Genomic DNA, 22,123 nt, shown 5'->3' on the forward strand with positions numbered 1-22,123 from the left:
GCTCAAAGGGGTTTAACTAAGGATTATTCCTCACAAGGTTAGTTGATTCAAACTTTTTGGTCAAGTGGTTTTTCTCACAAACAATGCCTCTATCATTTTCAAAATTTCACACAAAAATAGATTGATGCATGATTTAGCATGATAAGAATGAGTTAAAATGATGCTCGGTTTCCCGCTTTTTAGTGTACAATGGAAAGCCTCCTCACAATTGGTTAAGTCCTATTTTGATTCAAAAATGACATATACTTCAATGAATTTATGACATGGAATTTGCACACACCATCAAACTACTCATGTTAAGTCTAGAAAGCGATAAAGTGTACCTTGAAATGCCGACACTAATTCTTATCATCACCACTCGAAGTGTCTTATGCTTCTTTCTTTGCGATCATTTCTCGGTTGCTTAAAGCTTGACTTAAGAATAAGAACAATTAAACAAAAATGTTGGTAAACCAATTTGATTGTAACACACTTAAATTTCAAAAAGTATTCATGCAATTATCAAAACAACTAACAAACCAAAGTTCAAAATTCAACAAAAGCAGTAATAATACACAGAAAACTCAAAATAAAAACAAACCCTACAATTCAACAAACTCCTCAATCTTCCTTCATTTCATCACCATGGGTTGCACCACTTCCTGCACCCCCCCCAAAAAAAAAAAACTGGCCTGCCCTCAGGCCACTTTGCATAATCAACAAAATCCTCTTAGGAAGGGAATGGAGAGGGGAAGTTTTGAAATTTGGAGGTTTGGACGTGGAGTAGCGAGGTTGTTGAAAGAATCTCCTAAGTTCGTGAAAATAGGAATGAAACGAAAATGACATAAAACAAAAGTTTTTTTTTTTCAGGTCGCGGGGCGAACTGAAGGAAAATTTCAAAAAAATTGGTTCTGCCATTCACTGTTCGCGGGGCGAACCTTGTTCGCGGCGCGAACTGAAGCTGTGAATTCAGTTCGCGGGGCGAACAGTGTTCGCGGGGCGAACAGTGTTCGCGGGGCGAACAGTAAAAAACAGAACCCAATTTTTTCAAAATTTAACACAGCAGAAACTCACACAGCAGAAAAAAAATTAAAATGCAGACTTACAACGTTGGGTTGCCTCCCAACAAGCGCTTTGTTTAACGTCGTTTAGAGCTCGACGATTCAAAGGTCTTCACGATCCGGCTTTGTTGAGCAACTTCCTCAAGGGCTTTGTTGTCTTTAAGAGGTTCTTGATGAACCTTCGATAAAATCTGATACCACCCGTTTTCGGAACTACTCGCACAACACTCACCCATTCACCGTCGGAGATAGAATAAATCATCCCGGCCTCCAATAGTTTGACAACCTCCTTCTTTTTCAGCACTTGAATCAATTTGTCTTCCTCTTTTATGGATAATGTATTACTAACGACCACCGGTTTAGTACAGTCATCACCCAAGAACAAATACTTCAAATTTGGCTCTAGTTTTGGCTCTTCCACTTCCTTTGTCATATCCAAGCCTTCGTTTACCTTTTCATGAAAAACAAGTTCTCCACGAGACTCTAATTCATGCAACATTGCTTCCATCTCTTTTCCTTCATTGTTGGTCGAAACTTTGTAGACTCCGATAAGAGATTTCTCTGATGGATTAGAAACATGAACCTGGTCTGCGATCTCAACTAGTCCCTCCTTGATGGCATCGATTCGGAAAGAGTCATGCTTAACATTAAAATGCTTTTTGGCTTCAAAAAGATTGAAGGCTACCTCTTCATCTTGCACCCTCACTTTCATTAGTCCATCATCAATATCAATCATCATTCGGGCCGTTTTCATGAATGGTCTTCCAAGAATTATAGGAACCTCACGATCTTCATCCATGTCTACTATCACAAAATCTACCAGAAACAAGAATTTGTCCATCTTCACTAACATGTCTTGAGCAACTCCATATGGTAAAGTGGTAGACTTGTCAGCTAGTTGTAAAGTCATCCTTGTAGATTTGATCTCAACATTTCCCAATCTTTTGACAATGGATAGGGGTATTAAATTTATGCTAGATCCCAAGTCAATTAAGCCATTACCAATATAGGTATCTCCAATGGTTACCGGTAAAACGACTCGGCCCGGATCGGATTCCTTTCTTGGGAGATTCTTTTGAATGATGGCACTACAACGTGCATCGAGCAAGATTGTCTCATCTTCCACATGTCTTCTTTTCTTTATGAGAATATCCTTCATGAACTTTGCATACCGTGGCATTTGCTCTAATGCGTCGGCAAATGGAATATTGATTTGAAGTTGTTTGAAAATGTCCATAAACCGTGCATAGTGTCTAGCATTATCCTTCTTTGACGGTGCATGAGGATATGGTAAATGTTGAACTGGAATGACATTCACTCCTTTGTCTCCTTTTTTTTTCTTTCTTGGTTCGATTTCCTTATTCATTTCCGCTTCACACTGTTGTTCCTCCATCAATTGCTGGTTCTGCTGTTTTCGCGGTGCGAAGGAAGATCGCGGCGCGAACTGAGCAGTTTCTGCCACTTTCTCCTTCCCACAAGCCACATCCTCATTTTCCAGCATAGCATCCATATCATTCTCAACTGTAATCTCCTCACTTTTTTACTTGTCAACTCTCTACCGCTTCTAGTAAAAATTGTTTTACAATGCTCCTTTGGATTGGGTTGAGTGTTAGCGGAGAAAGAGGATCCTGCAGTTTGTTCCGACAATTGTTTTGCAAGCTGACCTACTTGATTCTCCAAATTCTTGATTGCTGCCTCGGTGCTCTTCTGATTTGCCATGGAGGTTTGCATGAATTGTTGGAGAGTGTCTTCTAGCGTTGAATTTCCTCCTTGCGATTGTTGTCCTTGAGAATTTGGGTGTTGATAAGGACTTTGCTGCTGAAAATTCTGGTTGTTGAACCTTGATGGTTGATAACCTTGATTGTTCCTTTGATAGCCTTGACTTTGATTGTTCACATAACTCACTTCTTCTAGTGGAGGGCAGAAACCAGTAGGATGATCTCCTTGACATACTTCGCAACATGCTACTTGATGTCGAACTTGAGAACCTTGAATTTCCTTCATTTGTTGTGGAAGCTTGGCCATTTGTTGAGTAAGCAACTCCACTTGTTGAGAGAGTATCTTATTTTGAGCAAGAATGGCGTCATTGGTATTTAACTCAAGAACTCCCGGTTTACGTTGTGAAGGACTACGGTCATGTTGACTTTGACGATCATTGAGTGCCATCCGGTCAATAATGACTTTAGCTTCTTCCGCATTCTTTGACATAAGAGAGCCACCCGCAGTAGCATCCAAAAGTGTTCTGTGAGTTGATTGGAGCCCATTTAGAAAAATATGGATTTGAGTGAGCTCATCAAAACCATGACCCTTGCATTTTCTCAACATTGACTTGAATCTTTCCCAAGCCTCATTTAAAGACTCGTTGCTTCCTTGAGTGAATACTGCAATAGCCGTTTTGGCTTCCATGAATCGGGATTGAGGGAAATATCTTTCTAAGAACTTTTCTTCTAACAAATTCCAATCCGTCATCACTCTTGATTCTTGATCAAGGTACCACTCTTCTGCCTTTCCCACTAAGGAGTGTGGGAACATCCTCTTGAATAATGTTTCTTCACCCGCTTCGTCTATTCCCGTAGAACCCGCAATCTCATAGAATTTGATGAGATGGGTATACGGATCTTCATGATCCATTCCGGTGAATGGATTTGCGTAGAGAAGTTGGAGGATTCCGATCTTCATCTCCGTATTTCTTCCTCCACGGGCAAATTGAGCATTTCTTCTTGGACTATTAGCGGATATTTCGGTACGATTGTCATCCGCCATGTTTCCGTCACAAGCCTCTACAACCACTTCTTCGATTGGAACAAGTGCTGAAGTAGATGCTTCTTCTCTCCGGTTCCTCTCTTCGGCTAGTTTCCTTCTTCTTCGTGTTTTGCTATTGAGCTTCCGAAGTGTTCTTTCAATTTCAGGATCGAATTGAAGTTGCTCCTCGGTTGCTTTTCCTCGCATGCACTAGAATCTACAAAACTAACAAACCAAGTGAAACAAAAGAGGGATAACAATAATTGTAACACAACTTAAAACAATGAATTATTGCAATGCTTGTAATATCGACACCAATCCCCGGCAACGGCGCCAATTTGTTGAAAAGTATATCTTCGGCAAATATTTTTATATCGTATCCACAGAGATTGGGTAATATTATCGCCGTTCTATAATTCAAATGTTATAAATTTAGAAAGTAACGAAGTTGTTTGTTTGGAAAATTATCTTGTGAGTAAAGGTCACTAAAAACAGTAAAATGGTTTTAATCAAATATAAAAGCTTGGCAAGATTGGAGTTCACTATTTCAAATGCTTATGATTCCTTATGAAAAATAAATAGATTCAAGATTATTGATGATGTTCAAGTATCCTCTCAAAGTCATTTATGTCTAAATGATATTGTGATAATCACTATATTGATCCTTAGACGATCTCTCCACCTAACTATCAATATAGCAATCTTTAATGTTTAATACCAAAGAAGAGTAATGAATAAATCTATCTCTACAACCTATTCACTACTTGAAAATCTGTTTTATGTCAAGACTCAAATAATCTCTCTCGACAACTATTCAAATCTGGTTTTCAACTTAGGGCAAAAACAGTATTCAATACATCAACAATCTTTATCATATATATAAATCAAATGGAATACATAAACATATGAGAATAGCTACTACCTCCAATCTTGACAAAAGGGAGTTTAGCTCCTCATCATCATTTTACAAAGCAGAATGGAGAAGAAGAAAAACTCTCTTTTTCTCTCTTACAAAATCTCTCAATATCAATGTGAATAGTCAATGTCTCAATGCCCTAGAACAATGTATTTTTCTTTACAAAAAGGGTTGACATTTCCCTAATTGGTCATTCTCATCCAAAGCAGAAAAGCTATTCCAAGGCAGACACCAAAATGGCAAAAAAAAAGTTGGCCTTCAAAACAACACTTTTGACCCAAAAATCAGTTTGCTGGATTCGCAGGGTTCGCGGGGCGAACTGATGCTGTCTCATTCAGTTCGCGGGGCGAACTTTGTTCGCGGGGCGAACTGAAGCTGCCTCAGTTTCCTTGCTTTGCAAGCTTCATCCAAAATCTTCCATATTATGATGCTGCAATCCAAAGCTTTCTCATCCAAAAATTCTACAAAACTAATAGAAATGTGAAATAACTATTCAAAACAAAATAAATTAAACGTAATTGCATTTATACGAATTAATAAGAATAAAAAGTGTGTAATTACATCAAAACTTGGTAAAAGGGACCAATAAAATGATATAAAAAGTAGTACTAATTGGTCCCTAACAACTTGCTAATCTGATTGGATATGAAAGTGATGGAAAAGGAAAAAGGAACTAAAAGTGGGAAGAAGATAAAGAAGAATTTAAAGGGAGTGATAATGATAGTGAAAATCTGCGAAGTGGTTGTGAGAGTGATGATAGTAGTGAAGCTAAAAGGAATAAGTACCAAATTTCCAAGTTACAGAAGGATATGTCCAATTACAAATGAGAGGTAGAAATGTATTTTACTTCAAACAGTGATATTAAGGAAGTTAACTCATATGCTGTTCAAAATGGTAGAGACCTGAAGTTTAAAAAAAAGTAAAAAAAGAAGTGAGAGTGAGATATAAATATGGTTGTGAGTGGGAGGTATATTGTGCCAAGTTGCCAAATGAGGAATCTTGGCAAGTAAGGAAGGTAAATAACAAGCATAATTGTAGTAAAGAGTATAATGTGAAGATGATGAGTACATAGTGGTTGAGCAAGAGGATTCATAATTCCTTGAAAAATAATCTTAGGATGAAGGTAAAGGATATCAAGAAAAAGGCATTGAGGAAGTGGAATGTATGGGTAAACAAGACTAAAATAATAAGAGCAAGACTTGTTGCTAGGGACAAGGTTGATGGTTCTTTCTTAGGGGATTGCACTAGAATCTATGACTATTATCATGAATTGTTAAGAGTTGATCCAGGGTCAACAGTTAAGCTAAATGTTGAGCCTATTCAAGAAGGTGTTAGGGATCAAATACCATTTTTTAGAAGGTTGTGCATATGTTATGCATCATGTGAGGAGAGCTTCAAATTATGTAGACATGTCATAGGGATAAATGGATGCTTTTTGAAGGGGATTTGTGAAGGACAAATTTTGGCAACCATAAGCAGGGATCCTAATGATTAGATGCTTCATATAGAATTTGTAGTTGTAGAGGGTGAAAATAGGGACAACTAAACATGGTTTTTGGAGCTCCTAATTTATGACTTATGAGGTAGAAATGAGTGCCTCTCATACACATTCATTTCAGACCAACAAAGGGTATATAAACTTGATTATTTCCTCTTATTATTACATTATTTCCTGTTATGTAAACTTGATAATTTTTTGTTATGTATGACGTTTTGCAGGGCTCTTACCTAAAATGGATGATCTTTTGCCTAATGTTGAACAAAGATTATGTGTGAGGCATTTGTATAATAATTTCAATAAGAGGTATCCTGGAAAGATGTTGAAGGAAATTATATAGAAGGCTACAAAATTAACATAATCGTAAGCTTGGGAAAGAGAGATGATGGGAATGAGATTGATCAATGAAGATGCATATATCCATATGATGAAGACCCCACTAAGATATTTGAGTAAATCGTATTTTAGGACAACTAACAAGGGTGACGATTTTCTCAATAACATGTCAGAGTCTTTTAATAGCGTTATTCTTGACTCAAGGGCCAAACCACTAGTCACTACGTTGGAAGAGATCAAAACCTACATCATGGAGAGATGGTCAAACAATAAAATGAGGTTTCAAAATGTCTAATAATGAGATTTTTCCTACCATGAGAAGGAAGATCGATAGAACAAGCATATTCATCAACTTATGGCTTGTCAGGTATGAAACATTTGTTAATACTGGTACTTATAACAATGATTATCAGGGTTAGTACTAATATATTAAACACGTTGTATGATGTTTGATGAACACATGTTTGAAGTAAGGTATGTAGAAAACCCAACAAAAACATTCATTGTAAATTTGAAAGACTACATATGCTCTTCTAAAAGATGGGATCTCACATGACTTTCATGTGTTCAAGCATTGTCAAATATGAAGAGTAAGAACTTTAAGATTGATGATTACATCCCCGAGTATTATAGGAAATCTAGGTACACGACAATCTACAAACATGTGATTTACCTTGTGAATGGATCAAATCTTTGGGTTAAGACACCATATATGGATTTGCAACCACCCAAGTATAGAAAGATGTCTGGTGGACAAAATAATATGAGGAATCTTGAACAAGGGGAGATTGATTGGACTGATAGGAAAATGAGAAGAATAATTTTTATTGTCAAGTGCAGTAGGTGAAAAAAAGCAGGACACACCAAATTAACTCGTAAGGTTACACCAACAACTCAAGTTTCACAGTAGGAAACTCATGGCAATGTTACCCAACAATCTCAAGGTAATGTAACTCAACAATCTCAAAGCAATGCAATAAGCAATCTCAAGGAAATGCAAGTCAACAATCTCAAGGAAAAGCTACCAAGTAATCTCAGAGCAATGCAACTCAAGGAAGTAGGAATGCTACTTAGCAATATCAAACAACTTAAGGATACATGAATGCTACTCAGTCATATCCAGGAGAGACAACTCAATCAACTTAAGGGAAAATGCCATCAACTCAACCAACTAAGTCATCTCAGGGCAAGGCAACTCAATCAACTTAAGGTAAAATTCTAGCTATTAAAGGTAATGTAACTCAAATAACTCAAGGAAATGGCAAGACACAGAAGCTAGGTGTAAGAAGACCATTTGTACCCCTAGGACCAACAATAAGATTAACTGCAACTAAGAATGTAGTTTGCCTAACAACCAGGTTGTCTACTCCAAGCAAGAGAATCACACCAAAGAAGAACATCTAACATTATTTAGCCCTTGTCTAATTAATGGTTTTAACATGTACTTTGAAGCACTTTGGTTTTAATATGAACCACTTTGAATCATTTTGGTAGTATGTAATGTATCTTGAACATATTTACGTAACATGTCAATGTAATTTTGGAACCTTTATGGAATTCTGTTATGTCTTGGAATTATGTAGTGTGTTATGCAAATCAATTTATGTGTTATGCAAATCATTTTGGAATTCATGTTATGTGAACTAACATTGTAAACTGGTTAAGTAAACAACACATATTACATTGTGTTTATGGACTAGTTTATGAATTGATATCGTAAACTAGTTAAGTAAAATTGATATGTTGATGGACTGGTACAAACAATAATATGCTAAACAAACTAACTCATAATAAACTGATACAATATGTACATACCAACTCATCTATAACAATACAATGATACAAACTGATATTGCTAACTGATACAAACTGATACATACCAACTCATCCATACAAACTGGTACATACTCCTAAAACATCCTAAAGAATAATACACATAAGATTACAAGAAACATAATATTCCATGTTTTTTCCACTTCAAGATCTTGTTCACTTAGAGTTTGAAGTTCCATCACAACTTTCCTTAATTCTTCATTTGTCACCCTGACTTTTTAAAACTCCTTTATTGCATCATCAATTTCCTTTGCCATGCTTTCCAACATATTCATCATAAATTGTCCATTCTCATCTCCCAACTCTTTATGGAACCAATTGAAAAAACTACACCCTATTTGCAAGAATCCCTAAAAATTTCATATATGCATAAAAACAGGTTTATCACATTTGGACACAAATCAAACTGAAATTAGGGCTCACCTTAAAACCTGGACAACCTCAAATATTCTTTCCAAAATTCTTATTAGTTGTTACCCTACGAATCACAACTTTGTCTTCACAATGACATTTTGATACATATCACGAGCTTGTGTATACACTGGATTCATAACTTTCAGAGTTCTTCTGCTTCATAAACGAAGAACATTGGCTGAACTTCATGCTTCAAAGAAAACGAAAAAAATGATGAAAATGAAGATGAAAACGATGAACAAAGTGAAAAACGAAGAAGCAAAGTGAAAAACAAAGAACATTGGCCGTATTTTATTTTAGTTGCAGAAAATAGATACACAGAGTGAAAAACGAAGAAACAAATTGGTCATAAGAAATATGATGTACCATTGTCAAACTTAGTTGCTAAGTAGCTTAAATAAACAGATTTTTAAGGAAAACAAACGAAAGAGACTGATATGCATCTATTAAAAAGTCAAAGGATCAAGTGACACGAAAATCAATTAAGAGACCAATCTGAACTAAAGAGTATAGTTAATATATCAAAAATGATATTTAACCAAAAATAAAATAGTAGGGGGCTGATTTTGTGAATAAAGCATAATATGGAGACTAAATCAATAATTTAGCCTAATAAATATTTAACTAATATTGTAGTAAAAAAATTATGATAAAAATTAATTTGTTGATAAATTATATGTTTTGACGATCTTTCAGTGATTCATTAAGGAAAAACAAATAAAATAATGAAATATATAAAAATTATAGATTTTTATTTTTCATGTCAAAAATATTTTTAATGACATATATTTTCTATATAAGACTAAGTTGACAAATGAAAAGAATATGTAACAATTATATTTCTCTTAATAATAATTTGGGCCAAGTGTCATATTAGAATGGAGTTATTAATATAAATTTTGACCCAAGAATATAAGTTATTTATATCAACAATGTTAAAAAAATAATTTTATAAATTAATTTTCTTTAGCCACAAATATCACTCCTGTAACCTGTCTATAATTTTTATTAAAAACTACATTAATAAATATTAATATTTTAATTTTTTACTTTTATTAAGAAAATATGAAAATATATTAAATTTAATTCATTTTTTTTACTGATTTGCTATCATTTCTCATATGAGTGTATGTGTCAATGATTTTTTTTGATAACTTTTTCTTAAAATTTATAGCCATTACAAAAATATTATTTTTAAAAAATATAATAAGTTGAATTTAGTGTTTCTCACTTTTATGTCAACATTAAAAGAAACATTATTCTTAACTAATTTTTATTTTTGGTTTAAAAATAGTTAATTATTATTATTATTATATTAGTTTAACTAACCCAAAAACTTGTTGTATAATTTTATAAATTAATATTCTTTAGTAACAAATATTCGTCTTGTCGTATGTTTTTTATAATAAAATCATATTAATACATTATTTTTTTTATTTTTTTTATTAAGAAAATATAAAAATATATTAAATTTAATTTATTTATTAGTGATTTGCAACCATTTTTCTTGTGTAAGTGTGTACATGTCAATGAGTTTTTAAATATTTTTTTTTCAAAAATTATAAACATTAGAATATTTTTTTTTAAATTCTTTAACAAATTGATTATAGTTGCTCTCATTTTTATATAAGTTGATTATAGTTTGTCACATTATTCTTAGTTAGTATTTATTTATGGTTAAAAAACAGATAATTAGTAATACTGTTACATTAGTTTATTATACCAAAATGAATATTGTATTACTAAATTATTTTAATAAGTTATAAAAAATTCAAAAATCCTTTTAAAGAATTAATAATAATAAGTAATAATATTCTATTAATTTAACTTATCTAAAGCATGTTGTAATATTAAATTAATTTAATAAAATTACAACAAACGTGTTTATAAAAAAAGTTACAATAAATGTCTAAAAAATCCTTAAAAAAAGGTTATGTGATAATAAGTAATAATATTATATTAATTTAATTTATCTAAAGCAAGTTGTAATATTAAATTAATTTAATAAAATTACAATAAATGTGTTTATAAAAAAGAAGTTATTATAAATGTAAAAAATCCTTTAAAAAAGATTATGTGTCATACTTATGTAAACAGTAAAAAAGGTATATAGGTATATTTATCAGCATTTGTTTTTTAAAGTCTAAATGAGATTTAATTGGGTTTTTTTACCGAGATAACCCAGTTTTTCAAAAAAAATCCCAAAATACACCAGTTTTCAGCAAAATTCCCAATGTACCCCACTTTTAGGAGGTGTCGCCAATTGAATTGGCGACTCCTCTTAAATCTTGCAAGGAGGCGCCAATTGGATTGGCTAGGGCAGGTGCCCTAGCCAATCCAATTGGCGCCTATGTGTAAGATTTAAGAGGAGTCGCCAATTCAATTGGCGACACCCTTAAAAAAGCCTCAAATGACAAAACCTCCAACATGAAAGTTGTATATATTTTCAAAACAATGAACTTGGACATAAATTTTGCATCATTTGGATTTTTTATGAGAAAGTTATGGGCAGTTGAAGTTGGACTTCTGATTTTTTCAACTCTTATCTGACCTATAATGTTTTGTATTATCGCATGTGTTTCTTTTAGAGTTATGAAATTTTGTCCAACATAACAATTGAAGTAGACATCTCAAATTTTCCAACGCATTTGGTCCCACCTCAAAATAATTAAAAATTAGTGAGTTAGGTCCTTGCGAAGTTGACCCAAAATTAGGGTTTCTGTCAAAACATGTGTATGTGAATTTTGCCAAAAGGGACCAACTTCAAGCCCTTCTGTTTGAATGATAAAACCCTCAAATGACAAAACCTTCAACATAAAAGTTGTATATCTTTTCAAGACAATGAATTTTGACTAAAATTTTGCATCATTTGCATTTTTTTTAGAAAGGTATGGGCACCTGAACTTGGACTCTTTGACATTTCAATTGTTATGTGGCCTATAATGTTTTATATTATCACATGTGTTTATTTTCTAATTATGAAATTTTGTCCAACATAAAAATTTAAGTAGACATCTCAAAATTTCCAATGCACTTTGTCCCACCTCAAAATCATAAAAAATGAGTGAGTTAGGTTCTTGGGTAGTTGACCCAAAATTAGGGTTTTAGTCAAAACATGTGTATGTGAATTTTGCCAAAATGGAGTTTAAACAAAGAAACCTAATGTTTGGAGTTTACACAAAGATAAATTTGATATAATACGACTTGATATTAATAAAATTTGGAGTTTACACAAATAAACCTAATAGTGATGACCGGGATCACCTAACCGACCTTCGGTCCCACATCCCCTAGCTACCCTAACCCTTGGCCCTAACCCACATTGACGATTCTGCACCGGTGTTTGTTCATCTGAGGGGCCAGGAGCGTCATTACCTTCTACAGGAGAAGATCCGTTGAGCATGTGACACACTGATACCATCTATTTAAGTGTCTTACTATCAACATCCAAGACATTTCACTCACATTCATTTGCAGTATTTTCTTAGTTTTCATCTCCACAATGTCATCTTCATCATTATACAGTGTCAACGTTCACTGCAACGGTGAAACTTTTGAGTCTGAACTTCATGGCTTTTGTTTTCAAAACATTGATACCATTAGAATCACGATCAAGAGAAATGCAACCTTTTTGCATTTGAAAAAAAGAATACAATCCTTTATAGGATCAGGTATTGTGTCAAAGATCACATATCAAAATCTAATATTTTTTGAGAATGGTCAATGCAAGTTTTTCCTCCTTAAGGTACGAGACGATGAAGATGTTGAATACATGTTTGTTAGTCATGAACATTCAGGCAACAACTGTATCGAGTTGTACATTACTCTACAACCATGTATACCATCCCAACAGTCTCAACTAACCGAACAGGATGAAGCTGGTGAAGATGATGCAGATAATGCACAATGGTCAGATGAACTCAACCCAGAAGCAGAAGTAGAAGTCGACGTTGTTGATGAAGAAGAAAAGGAGACTGAGATACAGGTTGATCACATGCTGAACAACGACGATGAAGATGATGATCAACCACCACCAATACCTCCTAGTCATGTCTACAATCCGCCTCAACATATGACAAATATGGATCTTCACGACGATGAAACATCCGACGGTGTCTTCTATAATCCGTATCCGAGACCAGTAGGCGAATTAAAGGTGGGAGACATGTTTCGTACCAAAGAAGAATGTGTTTTGGCAATCAAAAAATTCCACATGAACAACTTTGCTGACTTTACAATGAAACACACTGATTCTATAAGGTATGTTATCGAATGTCATAACATGCTTTGTAAGTTTCGTTTGGCTGCGTCTTACAAGAAGAAAAATGACTCTTGGGAGATCGCTTCAATAGACCCACCGCACAGTTGCGTTGCAACTAACGTTGAACAAGATCACCGTAAACTGAGCACAACTTTGATATGTCAAGACATTCTGCCATTGGTAAATAAAGACCCATCAATTAAGGTGAGTATAATTATATCCCATATCCTAACAACATATAATTATACTCCATCTTACAAGAAAGCATGGATTGCGAGGACAAAAGCTGATGAACAGGTTTTCGGCAACTGGGAGGATTCATTCAAGGAATTGTCACGGTTTTTATGGGCACTAAAAACATATGTCCCAGGAACTGTGGCAATTATGGAGACAATGCCAACAATGATGCCAGACGGAACCTGTGCTACAGGTAATAGAATATTTCACCGTCTCTTTTGGGCATTTGACCCGTGCATCAAAGGTTTCGCTTTCTGCAAACCTATCTTGCAAATTGATGGCACTTGGTTATACGGAAAATACAAGGGTACTTTGCTCATGGCGGTTGCACAAGACGGTAACAACAATGTCTTTCCCATTGTCTTTGCTCTTGTTGAAGATGAAACGGCTGGTGGATGAGGTTTCTTTCTTCGACATCTCAGAACGCATGTGGCTCCACAAGCCAATCTATGTTTGATTTCTGATAGACATGCTGCCATTGAGAGTGCCTACAACAACCATGACAACGGATGGCATGATCCTCCTTCTACACATGTCTACTGTATTAGACACATTGCACAAAACTTCATGCGTGCTATAAAAGATAAGAATCTTCGCAAGAAGGTGGTGAATGCTGGGTATGCTTTAACTCAACCGTCATTTCAATATTATCGTGATGAAATTAGACTGTCTAATGAAGACGCAGGGAGATGGATAAATAACATACCAGTAGAGCAGTGGACAAGAGCATTTGACGGTGGTTGTCGATGGGGCCACATGACAACAAACATTGTGGAATGCATGAACGGGGTTTTCAAAGGAATTCGAAATCTGCCGATAACCGCCTTGGTAAGATCAACCTATTATAGGTTGGCTTGTATGTTCGCAACCAGAGGTGAAAGATGGAGTGCAGTGTTAATGTCCGGATAAGTATTCAGTGAGTGTTGCATGAAGGTCATGAAAGAGGAGAGCATTAAAGCTACGAAACACGCTGTAACAGTCTTTGACCGTCATAGACAAAATTTCAGCGTCCAGGAAACAATGGGCAACAACGAGGGGAAACCAAATTTAGCCTACGCTGTTAGACTACACATAAGTTGGTGCGATTGTGGAAAATTTCAGGCCTTCCGCATACCTTGCTCCCATGTCATTGCAGCATGCGCTTATACTCGTCAAGACGCTTACAACCATTTATCTGATGTGTACAAGGCCAACACCATCATGAATGTATATAGTCAAAGCTTTTCAGTACTACCAATGGAGGATTACTGGCCTCCATATGAAGGAGATATTGTTTGGCACAATGAAGAGATGCATAGAAAGAAGAAAGGAAGGCCAAACAGCACACGTATCAGAACAGAGATGGATTCCACAGATAAAATGATAAGATTATGTAGTATCTGTCGTCAACCAGGACACAACAAAAACAACTGTCCCAATCAAGGAGCATCATCTAGATCTTAAGCTTTCTGTAACATTGTATTTCTGTAACAATCAATCATTATATATCATTAAGTTCTTGTTACAACGAGTTTCATAACAAACATCAGTACAAAACATCTTAAAACATAAATAATTCTAACTGATTACAACAATCAAATTAATGTCGTCTCGACCGAACATCATTTCCCTAGCATCTTTATCAGTCTTCATTCACACCCAACCAAAGATATCGTCAAGTCTCTCAATACTTCTGATTTTTCCCCTTCTGGTATTTTCCCGTCTAACCATCGAACCAACTTCCTCTTCAGTTGATCGAACGTGGTGATGTTCCAAAACAGCATCAGCATTTGAGGTTTGTCTCTCGCATAAATCACCTTACCGTATCGGAGACGAACACCAAACATGATAGCCAAATGATTATATGAGTTGTGGAACAATTGATCACACAACGCATCTATTTATAGTACAAAAAAGGCATTTTATGAGGGAGTCGCCAATTGAATTGGCGACTCCACTTAAAACCTACACATAGGCGCCAATTGGATTGGCTAGGGCAGGTGCCCTAGCCAATTGGATTGGCGCCTCCATTCATGTTTTAAGAAGAGTCGCCATATGAACAACTTTCATGTTCATCAAAAATCCATTTGAAACTTGGAAGCTCATCATTCATTTTAAAACATTATAGGTCATTTTGACAGAAATCCTAATTTTGGGTCAACTTTGCAAGGACCTAAATAACTCATTTTTAATTATTTTGAGGTGGGACCAAGTGCATTGGAAAATTTGAGATGTCTACTTCAATTGTTATGTTGGACAAAATTTCATAACTCTAAAAGAAACACATGCTACAATACAAAACATTATAGGTCAGGTAACAGTTGAAAAACTCAGAAGTCCAACTTCAACTGCCCATAACTTTCTCATAAAAAATCCAAATGATTCAAAATTTATGTCCAAATTCATTGTCTTGAAAAGATCTACAACTTTCATGTTGGAAGTTTTGTCATTTGAGACTTGTTTAAGGGAGTCGCCAATTGAATTGGCGCCTCCTCTTAAAAATTACACATAGGCGCCAATTGGATTGGCTAGGGCACCTGCCCTTGCCAATCCAATTGGCGTCTCCTTGCAAGTTTTAAGAGGATTCGCCAATTCAATTGGCGCCTCCTCCTAAAAGTGGAGTAGATTGAGAATTTTGCTGAAAACTGAGGTATTTTAGATTTTTTTTTGAAAAACTGGATTATCTCGGTAAAAAAACCATTTAATTGGCCTTTATCATTTTCTATTGATATTTGTGAGAAAGATTAGGTAAAGATTTTAAATGAGAATATTTTATTTAAAAATTATATAAAAAACATTTTAAATATTATCACCAAAATTCTTAATAAATTTGATGTATCTAGACTTCGTTGAACTATGACTAGATTTTGTTGAGCTGTAACTAAAAAAAGTGTGAAAGTATATTTCATTTTAAAATTATATAAAAAAACATTTTTAATATTATCACTAATTTTTTAATAAATTTGAATCTAATTAGATTTTGTTGAGCTGTAACTAAAAAGGTGAGAAAGTATATTTCATTTTAAAATTATATAAAAATCATTTTTAATATTATAGTAACTAAATTTTTAACAAATTTGACTGTAACTTGATTTTGTTGAACTGAAACTGAAAAAGGTGTATTAGTAAAGAAGAGAGTGTAAATAGTAATTTCCAACAGATTAATTAGGGCATTAGATTTTGAAATTGAATCTAATTTCAGAATTTCCCTTCTCTCTCTGAAGTAAAAAACACTTTTTTCTCTTCTTCTTTTTTATGTTTACTGCAAATCGTGATTTTTGAATGTGAAAGAAAAAGGAAACAATGGCCGAAAGCGAAACCGTCACGGCGACGAAACCAAGAGTTCGTCGTTTCGTAAGATTTGGGATTTTTCTAATCTCTCACAGTAACTATGTTAGGTACACTCTTCTTCTGAATTTGTTTTTTTTTTCTTTTCTGAATTTGAATTTCAATCTGATTGCATCATGTTGCTTTTTTCAGCTTCATTGGTTTCGTATCAGGAATCGTTGCTCTTCTTCTTCTACCTATACTCGCTAAGAATACTTACATTTCCGAAAATGCCCTCATGCCAGGTAACACTCTCTCTATCTCCCCAAATCACTATTTTTTTCTTCTGCTTCTTAGGTACTCTGTGTATAAATTGCTCAAGTATGCACTTATCATATAAGTGATTATTTATAACTTATAAGCTATTTTTAGATCAAACGAAGTCGAAGTCAAACTATTTTTATATAAGGCTATGTTTAGATAAACAACTTAATTAAACACTTATGCTATGGATGTTTATTTTTAACAAAAAGATAAAATAAAGTCACTTTTTTTCTCTTCATATAAGGTATAAACTGATTTTATAAGTTATTAAGAAGAATTTATGAAAATAAGCTGAAAACAACTTATGGATATGTCATGCTGTTTTCATAAGCTACTTGTACTTGGTACTTTCTTTTTTCTCATTATTCCATTTGGAATAAATTTTATGGTTTTCTCATTGTTCCATTTTGAATAAAGTCTCTAAGCTGAAAACAACTTATTGAATAATCTGTCTGTTTATGCAGGTTCTGCTAACAACATGCTCTCTACTCAACACGTTTTCCACGCTACCGAATTCGTCAATGATTTAACTGGTTCTGTCAGGTAACTCCTTCTACTTCTATTTTCACAGGTAAAAAATTGAAGAGTTTAAGCTACATTCACTACTTTTAGTGTAAACTAGCTCCAAACCATCCAATGAAAGTCCAATACTTTACCAGTTCATATTATTAATTTCATTAAGTAATCACAGAGTGAACTAACATGACAAAAGAGTTGACACAGATAGTTGACTCATCAGATGTGAGTGTAGAATTGGTTTACACTAATAGCAAGTTTTTATATCATGGCCACAGTTAGTAACAGCAGAGTCGCAATTCTCGATATTGCATAGAATCACAACTGTGCAACCTCAATTACGGTCACATTACAGTCATGCTACATCATAAATCACAATATCGCGTCCCAGATTGCTATAGCACACATTATCAAAAACCTTGAGCAGTAATGCATCTAGTATGCTACTCTATATTTAAATTAGAAATGTTATATTTTATGTTATGCCACTATCTAATGGGTTTTCTATGTAAAAAGTCATAGAGATTAGAGGTAGAGTTGTAGATATTGCATGAATTGTAGATTTTTTTATACTTCTTTTTTCATTACTGTTTATTGAGAAGATTATCCTAGCTTTTTTTAATCTTTGTGATGTTGACCATACTAGTTTGTGAAGCTTCTTATCCTTTTGTCAGAAGAGAATTCATACAAATATTATTTTGTTTGTTGTGGCCTTTGGAAGTCCTGCCCAAATGGGCAAAAGCTACACGAGTGAAATCTTTCGACCAAACCATGAATTGAAATTTCATGAACTCCTAATTGATCAAGCACAGATGTTAGTGTTTGTTTGGTTGGGAAGAAAAGAGAGGGAGAGTTGGCCTGACAAGAAATAAGAGGACATTGAGTAAATTAAATATAACATTTGCTATGTGCTTCAATGCAGTGAAAGTCATAAAATTATTGCACAGTATATGTCAGCATTGGAGGCTGAGGTTACTTATCACAAGTTCCATCCTCAACTGAATCAGTTTAGTCCACTGCACTTTTTCACAAGTCCCGATTCGGGTATAGTCTCAAAAAATATAAGCTGTTCATCACTTGGAATCAACATTGCTGGAATTATTAGAGCACCACGGGGTGATGGCAAGGAATCTATTGTCTTGGTAACGCCTTACAATCCAAGGAGAGTTGGTCCAGGAGAGGCTTTGTCTTTGGGCATTGCTTACTCGGTGTTCTCACTGCTTTCACGGGTTACTTGGTTGGCGAAGGACGTCATATGGCTTGTGGCAGATTCACAATACGGAGAATATTCGGCAGTATCTGCTTGGCTAAGAGAATACCAGGCTCCTGCATTCCGTGAAGTTGACATAGATAATAGTGAAACTTGCAATGCTATTAATGAACTTGGACAGAATCCTTCTTCTGATAGGAAATTATACAGTGGTTTTAGACGTGCTGGAACTATGGCTGCAGCTCTTGTAATAAAAGTTGCCGAGCAAGGTAACCGTCATGAAGACATTCTTAACATCTACCCTGAGGCATCAAATGGGCAGATGCCAAACCTCGACCTCATCAATATTGTAAATTATCTCGGAGTGCATAAACGTGGTTTGCGGGTAAAGGTGAATAAGATGCTGTCTCTATTTGGCTCCAGGTGGCTTAATACTTTGGGTGGTATTTTGGAATCTCTGGGACAAATTGCTAGGAGCTTGAATCCTCAATGGAAGTTTGGTATTTCTGCTACTGAGTATGTTGAGGGCGCAGCTACACTGGCAAGTTCATTGTATTTACAGGTATTTTACTTTTACTTCATCAAAATCGTGTGTGTCCGCGCGTGTGTGCACTATGTTATCACTATAACATTATTTATTTGTATATCATTCCTCTCAGGGGTTGGGTGTTCCCACTGGTCCTCATGGTGCTTTCCGTGATTATCAAGTTGACGCAATCACTCTTGAAATTTCACCAAAAGTTTCTCCCGATAAAATGATCAGTCGTAGTCCGAATGAATTTATTCTCCGTGGTGGAAGGTATGTGTCACTCATCCAAGTGTTACTTATAACAATCTTGGAAGAAATAGCAGGCAATCAATGGAAACATGTAGAAGTTTTGCAATTGACACCTCCGATATGCCATCCCCGGTAATTCTTTACTGTATATTCGTATAACAAAATCCACTGACGGATTTAAAGCTACTATCCTAAAGATTATGTCTATAAAATTTTAAATCGGAAATCATTTGTTATGCAATGCCAATAAGATACATCCAAAATTAACTTGTTTGATAAAACTTCGCAAGATGTTAATCTTTATGTATCATATATATATCAAATGATTTCCTATTGATGTTGCATTTTATAGACACGATCTATATGATAGTAGCTTTCAATCCAACTGTGAATTTTGTAATACGGATATCGGGTTAAGAATTATCAAAAGTGTTATATGTTAAGTATATTTGGTGTTGGTCATGTCCTTCTATTTATGTTTGTTTTCCATTTACTATCAAGAAACTGCACAAAATTATACATATCTTCCTGTGTTTGTTTACTAAAGAAAGCGAGAAAAGCATATGTAATAATTTGAAGGCTCAGTTCATTTTGAGTCATCATGATTCATAGATAAATTATATTTACTTTCACTAGGAAAGCTAAAGAAGCTTTAAAAGTATATTTTCACAATTGTTAGATTATATGAAAAAATTGAAACCTTTAACATGACCAATTTTATTGGGCAGTGACCTGGATCCTTATTATTTCTTTTTTCAATAGGGAGGTGTGATTATGATGGCAAACTATTACTGTCATATATCATGTAAAGACTTTAGCTGTGTAGAATATTATGTTATTTAGCTTTTAACATTTCATGAATTTGTATAATCTATTATCACTGCTTGTGTACTTTATAAAGCACATAGTCAGACATTTTCTCTCTGTTTAATCACTCAGCAAAGAATGCGCTACTTGTTGCAGGTTGATTGAAGGAGTCGTACGCTCAATAAACAACCTTCTTGAGAAGTTTCATCAGTCGTTCTTTTTGTACCTCTTGACATCTTCTAGTAAATTTGTGTCTGTGGGAGTTTACATGATTCCATTTGCATTGCTTGTTGCACCGCTTCCGATAGTTGCGGGATCTCTCTATGCCGAAGCGAGCAAATCCACACCTTCCTCTGAAGTTGTTGTCAAACACAATTCTTGGAAATGGCTGAACTCAGCCAGAAAGGTTTTAGCCATTCATTTATGGGGTGCTGTTGTTTCCTTACTCCCATATTTCCTATATCAAATACCAAATTCCACCCCAACAACAAACTTTACAGTGTGGGGTTTTCTATCAGCTCTTAGCCTCCTAATTTTATACTTCGTATTGGGTTCTCCGATTTTCGAATCTCCTACATCCCAACCTGAGAAAGACGAATGGGCCAGCTTAAAGTCTGTAACAATAGCAACCACTTTCATTGGTTTATCTCTCATGTCAGTCATTAACTTCGCTACAGCAGAAATCGGGGCATTACTCATTGTCCCGATTTGTTTGATCGCCCGACCATTGAAGCTTGATATTCAATCCAGGAGTTTCCGAACCTTAACGAGGGCCACATGTAATCTTGCTCTAGGTCTTATTGTGTTCCCTCCGGCAGCATTTTTTTTAGTAAAAGGCGCATTTGAAGATTTTTATGGTATTAATGTTGGTGACTATTGGAACTGGGTGGAATCTCTTTGGACATGGAACAGTGCTACTTATCTCTATGTAGGCATAGTTCATCTACCATGCTGGGCACTTTGTATGCATATTTTATTTCATCCTTGTTGACATGTAATTTTAATCCAATTTTTTTACTGTTTTGATATTTATTTTCTTCCTGTTTAATAATTTTGGCAAATTTTGAACATGTCAATCGATTTTAATCCAATAGTAAACTAATAATTTGAAATACAAATGAACTTTATTTTGCAAATAATTACTAATAATATCTTTAAACATTGCTTCATAGCCACAACAGTGACCAACTTGTTGAAAACAAAAGTAACAGAATCACAACTTTTTCCCATGTGCAGTGTAATGTGTCAGCACTTCATAAAATATACCACCAACCAATTTATATCATCATCAAGCAAAATAAAAAGTGAGTTCATAAATAGTAACAAAAAGCTAGCACAAAATCTTACTACCAAATAATGTAAACTATAAATGTTTCCAAGTTCCATGCATTTGATCAAAAACTCTCCTAACTAATTGCTCATAATTATTTGTCAGTTACAAACAACCTCCATTAGGTACTTTACTCAATCCAACACCAAACTCTTATCAAGTCAACATGCCTACCCCTACCATTCACAAAAAGGCATGTTACAAATTCATCAAATAAAAATTAGTTGCCAAGTTCCTCATCTTTCTTTCTTTAATGTTGTAAAACAAAAATAACTTATAAGAAAACAAAAACATAAAGACTTCAATATATAGACTCTATAGGATTGGTCAAATGACCTAAGACAGTAGTAAATAGAAAAAAAAACCTTTTCTTTGATCTATTTTTATAAAGTTTACATATATTGATTATTTACTAAATTTAAAAAATATTTTTTTTATTAAAAATAAAACCGGAGGTAGTATAAGACTAATATTTCAAACAAATATTTTTTTGGTTGAAACTTAGTCTTGAACTTACAATAATACTAGTATATGATTTTTTGAAAAGAGATGTTCCTTTATAATACTTCTTAATTTAAAGACCTCTACAATTATGTACAATTTTGTAAGTAGTATACTAAATTAAAAATATATAA

At 34.4% G+C, this 22,123-nt stretch overlaps 1 protein-coding gene across 2 annotated transcripts; it reads left to right on the forward strand.

The window, feature by feature from the left end:
• Nucleotides 1–16,415: 16,415 nt before the first annotated feature.
• On the forward strand, nucleotides 16,416–21,186 carry LOC127119075 (uncharacterized). 2 transcript variants are annotated; one of them, XM_051049288.1, is made up of 6 exons: nucleotides 16,416–16,654; nucleotides 16,737–16,828; nucleotides 17,312–17,390; nucleotides 18,286–19,135; nucleotides 19,233–19,483; nucleotides 20,315–21,186. In XM_051049288.1, exons 1-6 carry the CDS (start codon nucleotides 16,560–16,562, stop codon nucleotides 21,147–21,149), a joined length of 2,202 nt encoding a protein of 733 aa, XP_050905245.1. In that variant the 5' UTR covers nucleotides 16,416–16,559; the 3' UTR covers nucleotides 21,150–21,186. The 2 variants fall into 2 exon arrangements, with proteins under 2 accessions (XP_050905245.1, XP_050905250.1); XM_051049293.1 differs by having other exon boundaries at nucleotides 16,423–16,654; nucleotides 19,233–19,372.
• Nucleotides 21,187–22,123: the final 937 nt, after the last annotated feature.

This window comes from Lathyrus oleraceus, chromosome 1, assembly GCF_024323335.1.
Source record: "Lathyrus oleraceus cultivar Zhongwan6 chromosome 1, CAAS_Psat_ZW6_1.0, whole genome shotgun sequence".
NCBI classification, from domain to species: domain Eukaryota; kingdom Viridiplantae; phylum Streptophyta; class Magnoliopsida; order Fabales; family Fabaceae; genus Lathyrus; species Lathyrus oleraceus.

Bases quoted from the DNA above. Each gene is read 5' to 3' on its own strand.
- LOC127119075 (XM_051049288.1), top strand. From the start codon at position 16,560: ATGGCCGAAAGCGAAACCGTCACGGCGACGAAACCAAGAGTTCGTCGT. The intron at 16,829-17,311 runs GTAACACTCTCT...CTGTTTATGCAG, and splicing joins CGAAAATGCCCTCATGCCAG to GTTCTGCTAACAACATGCTC. The intron at 17,391-18,285 runs GTAACTCCTTCT...GCTTCAATGCAG, and splicing joins GATTTAACTGGTTCTGTCAG to TGAAAGTCATAAAATTATTG.